The sequence below is a fragment of the Pteropus vampyrus genome, unplaced genomic scaffold (assembly GCF_000151845.1).
Source record: "Pteropus vampyrus isolate Shadow unplaced genomic scaffold, Pvam_2.0 Scaffold67, whole genome shotgun sequence".
NCBI classification, from domain to species: domain Eukaryota; kingdom Metazoa; phylum Chordata; class Mammalia; order Chiroptera; family Pteropodidae; genus Pteropus; species Pteropus vampyrus.
In genome coordinates this window covers 6,289,047-6,297,161 of record NW_011888848.1, presented here as the reverse complement: position 1 = coordinate 6,297,161, position 8,115 = coordinate 6,289,047, and the positions used below count along the sequence as shown (strand labels likewise).

The 8,115-nt window shown below is 33.9% G+C and overlaps 1 protein-coding gene across 1 annotated transcript in view; it reads left to right on the top strand.

Moving 5' to 3' along the window:
• The window catches only part of BANK1 (B cell scaffold protein with ankyrin repeats 1), a 285,835-nt gene that overhangs the window by 250,483 nt on the left and 27,237 nt on the right, over positions 1–8,115 (top strand). Inside the window, 1 exon segment of the mRNA XM_023531394.1 lies at positions 7,779–7,844. Coding sequence (XP_023387162.1) covers positions 7,779–7,844 — 66 coding nt within the window.

Here is an 8,115-nt window from a genome sequence, read left to right as displayed (position 1 = left end):
TTTTTTAAGTCTACCTGCTTTCAGATATTGTATTCTCTCCAACTTTTTCTCCCAATAATATTGGAAAAGATCAGGTTCATTAAGCTTCAAGAATATAGAGGAATTAACATGAATTTACAGTTCTTCTTAGTGACAGAATTCTAGATTTAAGACAAATCAGAGAAGGAAAATAAGTACTTTGCATAGTGTAGATAGACTGACAGTAAAACCGTATCTGTAAATCATTCCAAGAGATGGCTGCCTATTGGGGGAAATTTTTCAACAGCAATGGACAATTTCACATTTTCCCCTCACACAATTAATAGAACCAAGATCCTTCTTCAGAGTCCATGTTTCTGATTTGGGGTAGAATATAATTTCCCTTTCAATTTTCAATTGCTACTGAATTGCCCTTGGCATTTTGCAGTGCAACAAAGTTGTATAGGACCTTTTTGAGAGCTACTCAACTACTAGGACCCCAAAATGTCAAGTACAACTCAGTGGTTCTCAGAAATTTTCCACTTGCAATTCACTTCTACTTGAAATGGATCACATACAATGCAATTGAAATGCAAACATAAAAAAAGACCTTGTAGACTCTCTTAGGAAAATTAATCCATATCATTGTAAATGTGACAGAGTGAAATGGTCTCTGTCCTCATTTGTGAAGAAATATGGTCAAATGGATTAAAGCAGGCCTTAGATTAAGTGCCTTGGGTCCTACTCTGGCTAGTGACCTTGTCCAAACCATTTAGCTTCAGGACTTAGTATGTATATCACAAGTGCTCTCAGGACAGAGCGCCATATTTATCATTCTGTTTATAAGCCCAGTGTCCCTGTCTGCCCCTGCGATTCTCTCTCTGCCTCTCCTTTCCTTGATAGGGTGCTAGCGCAGCTCTAAAAAGGAGCAGTCTTTCAGATCTGTGATCACACTATCCATTAGAGAGGATCAAGCCTGCTTGTGTAAACCACATGTTTTGATGTGCTCTTTCTGTTTTTCTCACAATGGAACATCACAGAAACATTGAATAAAACCTAAGAAGGGTTTTGCAGACCATCTATTGGCATAATAATAATGATGAACTTTTCCACTCTCATCTTCAAGAAATTCAATTCCTTTATATTAACTAAGGGGAAGGAAGCAGTAATCAACTGTGGTATGAATTGACATTACCAGATTGTATTACATATGAAAATAAATGCAAATATTATCAAGTCCTTAGATTTTCAACTGCGGAGTGAATTCTGATCTTTTTTCTCCTTAGCATATGATACTACTAAAGTCTCTGTTAAAAATGTCTTTAGTAAGAAGCTTAATAGTCCTAGAGTAGTCGTTCTTAACTGGTGTTGATTAGCCTCCCAGTAAATATTTGGCAATGTTTAAAGACATTTTTGATTGTCACAACTGGGACATTACTATTGGCATATAGTGAGTAGAGGCCACGGATGCTGCTAAGTGTCCTACAATTCACAGGACAGGCCCAACCACAAAGAATTATGCAGTCCAAAACGTCAATAGTGCTAAAGGTGAAAAAACATAACGTGGGTTGTTTCCATTTTAAGACAGAGTAAACATTTGAATGCTTTAGGGAAAGGTCATTTGAAGATGAAATCATAGATGTATCAAACAGCTATCTACACAAATTGTCTTTTTTCTCACTTTAGATTTCCTGAATTCACAATAGTTTTCACCAGTACTTTTAATGTGTGCACTTTTTTTAACCCTAAATATGAACTTGTTAGATAAATATTAGGTGCTCTGTAGGGTTGGCCCTCTGAGAAGCACCTCCTCTGGGGGCCTGACAGCATGGTAGAGTGAAATTCATAAAGATTGTGAAGTCAGATGGAACTGAATTTGAATTATGACTTAGCCACTGAAAAATTGTATAGTAACTGTGCAAGTTACATAGCCTTGCTTCATTTGTTTAATTTAAAAAAAAAAAAAGAAGAAGAATATTACCTACTTCAGAGAGTTTTCATGAAAACTAAAACTACATATGTATAGCAGCTGGCACAGAGTAGGATACAGAAATGGTGATCACTATGATGAAAAGTGAACTGTAGATACAGAGGTGAGACATGACTTGCCGTATCTCCCCAGGTAGTATGCCTTTGCATCTTCTTTTGTGTATCATCTTGTATGACATTTCCAAATTATTAACTGCCAGTATTGTACACTACATAGAACAAGTGGGCACAGCTCTGAAATTTTTCGTCTGCATATAATTTTATCTTCAATCTATATAGATAGAAATTTTCAGTCTTCTATAGTTTGAGTCTTATTAACAGAACTAGTATTTAATGTTTATTTAAAGTGAGCATGACCACATCCTACTGTTACTACTCAGGATAGCAATGCTTCCTGATATAGAAGAAAAAAATTACTTTTAGTGATTATTAGGCATGAATGAAAAGGTGAACTCATCATATTTTCTAGAGTGCTGCAGTGACTTTCTAACAATCCAAACCACTTCTCTTTGAAACAATAGGGAAAATTACTATGGATGTTACTAGAGTATCTATACTTATATCATTTCTTTATTGACTACAAATGGTTAAAAAGTAAAATCAAGCAATGAGCCTGAATTAAATTGCATGGGAAAAGGCAAATTCCTAGTCCAGTGCTCTGCAAAGCAATAGGTGTTCAATACATGTGGCCTTCCCAGTAACAAGAGGAAGAACCTGCCTGCCCAGGGGTGAAGTGGAGATTTTGCTAATGAAGTCAATACAATGGCCTCAAGCTCTAATTACACCGAATTCCCCAAACCATCTGCCCTCTCTCTCTGTCTGTCTGTCTCTGTAATTTTGATGTGATCATGAAAGAAGGCAAAGACAGCATTTACCTACTCCACCATCTTGACCAGAAACTGGAAACACTCATCAAATTTAAAGTTTCAATTACAAATTGGAAAGAAAGTTTATGTTTTCTCCTTAGAAAACCAAAGCATTCATTGGTATTGCCATTGAGTTAGAATTTCTACTCCATTTTCCTTCACACAGATATGTGCTTTCCAACTTTCCACCTTTACTAATCTCAAGAGCATGCTTTAACCACATCAGTGACCTCAAATGTGTTGAATGCTATTTGCATATTCTCCCACAAAAAAAAAAAAAGCCATAGCTCATGATTCTATATATCTGCTGGGTAGTAAACTATTTTCAGGTGAAAGACCTCTATATTAATGTGGCCAATGTTACTATCTGTGTGAGCATGCTACCTCTAGTGCGCCTATTTAAATGTGGTGACCTATGTTTGATAAATTTGTTCAAATTAATAACATGTAACTATTGCTAGCAGAATGAAATGATTATTTTAAGCTGACTGGAGTGTTCAATCTATCTCAGTCAATTTGCAAAGAGACTACACCTCTTTGAGCTTTGGTTTGATAAGTCACAGGGTCAGAATACTCCATTACCTGTCTTTACTGGCTAGACGAAAGAGTTGTTTACATTGCTTTCTTTTACCTTATTCTCCTTTTTTTGTAAGTAGCTTTCATGGGGTGCTAATTGGGGAAACAAGAGAGGGAGAGTAAGGCTACAGAGGCTGCATTATTTCCCTTGCCCTTCCTAATTTTTATCATCTCTATCTTCTCTTATCAGTAGGCACTAAGGACACATTTGAACTTTGCTTAAATGAATACATCAAATGGAGTACAGTATAGAAACTGTGCTTGAATCTTATTCACCTTTGCATCCTCAGGACCTAACATAAACCTTGGCTACACAGCCTAACAAAAATTTGTTGAATGAATAATAAACACACTGCTGCTACCTGTACAGTAAGATTCCCTAAGAACCCAGAGCACAATACGGATCTGTATATTTTATTTTATATCAAATCTCTAGATTCAAGAATGATAATCAGTGATAAGCATATATCTCTAAACAACATTTCATTTTACATTTCTAATGAGTATGGAACATCAAGGGATTTGCTGTTAATAATTCGTATCTTTATGAATGCATTTAGCTATTGCACAGAATTTCCATTACTTTAGCTACTTGTAAAATAATTCCAAATAAGCTTTATCAGATTTTCTAAGAAAGACAGCTCTGGAAGAGTCTCTTTGCTTGAAATAGGCCACAAATGAGGTTGACATGAAGAATGTTCTTGCAGAAGCAACTTGGAAAGACAAATAGTGCAAGTGAATTCATTATATCTCACCTCTTCCTCCTCTGCTCTTCTGATAATTCTGTTTTGCTTAATGTTTTGAATATTTAATACTATGCTAATTTTCTCCATTCAATGTCATTTCTGTTTTAGAGAAAATTTTATAGAAGTCATTTCGTCACCATTTAAAATAAATAGAGGTGGTATTTGGGACATTTGCATTGTTTGAGATTATTTTGAAACTCAAAAATTATTTTTCTTTCTCTATGGATTTTTTTTAATGTTTAAAGGCAGTGACAACTACTAATAATGTATTCATTTTTCTTTCTTTTTAAATTCCAATTTTAGGTAGGAAGAGAAAAATAAGATTTCACTGGGGCAGAGAGTTGTCAAAGCTGACGTATGTCATAATTACCTTGATAGCATTATTTGAACATTGATGCAGTCAAAAAACAGTATCTTCCAAGAATTCAAACACATGGGGACAGGATCATTTTTATATATTATAAAAAATTAACATTGGTCTGTGATTTAACTTTCTAATTTTTCTATTAGTCTAAGCCCCCAGCAAAAATAATCTCTTGCTCAAAATAACATTCTACTTAAATTCATACTCACTTAAGTATTTATTCAGGCACAATTTGTCCTGGAATGACTTTGGAAAAAAGAATTGATAGCATCTTAGAATGTCACAGCTGAGTGACAGTTAGAGCTCATCTCATCTACGTCCTAACTTTATTGGCAAGAAAATAAAGGCCCAGGAGGACAAAGTCATTTTCCCATGCTGCACATGTTAATATTAAAACAAAACGATGCCCTTTCCACTCTACCAAGCAGATTAGCATTCTGGTATATAGATTTTTTTTTCAATTCTATATGTTTAAAACAGACTCTCATCTTACCACAAATCTTGTACAAAATATGGACCTTCATATATAAATCAAAGTAACCCAATGTTCAGTTCTCACCATATCATAAATTTTATCTCATAAAGGTTGTGTGGGTGAACATGATAAATATAAATTATATAAAACTTTTTAGAACAAAGGTTTCGCTGGTGGAAGCAATTTTAAATGTTTCAGGTAACATTTACTATAAAAAGAAAGATTAACGTATTCCAGAATTTTGCATTTATTTTTTTCCTAAGGCTAATAGAGTATGAATCCTTGGTATGCATATTTGCATCAGTGATGATTTTGATGGGCTAGCTCTTTCTAAGGAAATAACTAATGTAGATCTTTTCCAAGGTTATGTCATGTTCAAAAAAATCTCCTAATTTTCACAGCAATGAGAAAATAGTGTGTTTAGCAATATGCTAATTGCTAATTGAGCTTCATAAGGAAATGAGGTGCATCTGTAGGTAGGAGGAAGGGAACAGTTATAATAGTTGCAGCTGGAGGTGAGTTAGGAGGAAATTTCATGGGAGATTTTACAGATACAAAGGATGGTCGTACTGTGGGGCGTGGCTTAGTTCGCTTCCTGCTTTTAAAAACTTCTGTTATCAGCACTTTCATCCTACTCAGAGCATCTTACTTTCCCATCCCAATCTTCCACCCCATCCCAGGCCGTTTCAACTATAAGCCCTGGTGAAACATAACAATAGGTAAATACACTACTTGTAAATTCTTAACCTAGGAACTGAGAGTGCTTACTTAACATTTACTGTATTTCATGAAAGCTGGGCATTTGTTGTCAACAGAACATATGACAATAAAATATATTTTCTGTAAAGTGTAAAGTAATTTTTAACAAATTAATGTCCAAAAGCTGGAAAAAAATAATCCATTTCCAAGTTCTCTGTAGCTTCAAAATTTAGCAGAATTTCTAAATTGATGTTTGGTAAGTTTTATTTGGAAAATCAGTGTTTTATTTTTATTTGGAGAATTTATTTTCTGAATTTATCTTTGGATTCAGATTGTTTCCCACATAAATAATGCCAAACTATAGCTTTTTTGTCTAAACAGTCTTATTACCTTAACAATTTTGGGGGAGAAAGTACAGAGTGCATGTTATTAAAATTTCAAAAATATTTTATTTTTTCAAGACTTTTAGAACTGGCCAATGAAAAAATTCAAGCACCACTTACAAAAATTTTTCTAATATCCTAAAATATATTCACAGACCATAGATCTATCAGTATATTTTATTTTAGAAAAAATGTAAGCCAAAACCCAGAATTTGCCAGTAAGTTATATTTAGCATGTTTTCCAAATACTAACTTGAGGCAGAAAATTTATTTTCAACCAGAAATATTATTTCATCTGTATAATTTTCCTTAAACACATCATCCTTTGAAAATATCTTTGCTTCTCCTATTTGAAAAAGGACATAGAGCAGAGTACCTTCTCTCTTGACAACAGCTGGGAAATTATGTATGCTTAATAAATAGTTATTAATTTGATTTGATTCGATTTAAACAACTTTTTTAAATTCAAAATAGTGTCATCTGGAATAATCATAGATATGACTTTGGTATTAGATTGGTTTAAAGAACATTAAAACCAAAGACAGAGATCCAAGATAACTTCTGAAATGTGTCTCCCAATGGGAGTGGTCAGACGCCATCCATCGGGACCACTCTCACTACCACATGCCTCAGCTTGGTTATCCCAGGAAGTCTTAGGGAGTTGCTAAGAATAAGAGACACAAGCATGTTGGAAATGCTCTAAGGTTCTTTTTAATCCCTTCCCTCTAGCTCTTTATCTTTAAATGGAAATAGTTAAAGAAAAGTTGTAGCAATGTTGTAAAGAACCAAGCAATGAATTGAAATTCAAAGCTCGAGGGTCTAAATCACAGCTCTTCCAGGAGTGGTTCTGGGATCATTGCAAAATTACTTGGCCTTTTTACAAGTTAGTTACTTCTACCTCCCTAATCTGTGAGATGGGACTAAACCTCCAAGGCCTTTTCCAGTTTCCAAACCCTGTAATTCAAACTCCTCATAAAAAATAAATGGAACTCTGCAATGTTCAATTTCTAAAGTCAAGTTGTAAAGGGTAGAGACTTTTTCATTAACAAATGCCAGAAGCTATATGAAACTTTGTGGGTGCTCAATAAATATTAAACAATCAATTTTATCTTTCATCTGCAAAATGGGGTGAGTAATGCTGACTTGTCTCACAGAATTTCATGTGAGAAATAATAAATGAGAACAAAGCACTTTTCAGATAATGAATAAGCTGCTTTAAAAGTTCTGAGGTCCAGCTAGATGATGCAAGAATAAAGCGTCTTTTTTATTATTACATCTGTGAAATGCAGCAGTCTTTTCATCTGTTTTAGAAGAAACAGTCATTATCCTTGCTTATCACTCAGAAGTCAGCATGAGTAATTTCTGTGCAAATGGAATTTTTCATGTGATTTTAACATTTATCACTTTTAACAAAACGCAACTTTTATCTCTACCTGATATCAAAATGGAATCATATCTTGATTTAAATAGTTTAATGAGGCGTTCCATCAGCATTATACTACATTTCAAAAAGCATTATAATAATGCTTTTTGAAATGACTGATAAGCTTGCACAAATGAGAAAATTGTATATTTAATAATCTTCCTACTCAAAAATAATACAATTGAGGAATTGTTATAAAGGAAAATGATGTGTTACATTCTAGTTTCCTGGAGACTTCCACAGTTTGTTCTTTTTTTATGTTTATGTTGAATAAATAACATATGCTATATTTTTTACAGTGTTTCAACAAAAGGCAGCCAGAAGACAATCTGATGGTGACAAGTTCCATTGTCCTAGGAAACAAGGTACTGACATAAACTTCAGTTTATTTAATAATCTCTAAGAGTTAAAGAGGTCTTATGAATACTGAATAAAGTCTCCAGGGATAGAAGTAAATAATTGTATACTTGGTAGATTTTACTCTTAACTTAATGTCTTACCCAAATATGTTGCCATAATAAGATTAATGCAAGAAAATGCATTAATGGCAAGAAATGGTCTTGTGAGAACATTTGTGGTGATGAGGGTGTTATCAGAGCTCTAGAAATGTCAAGTAAGAAATTCTCTAACATGCAT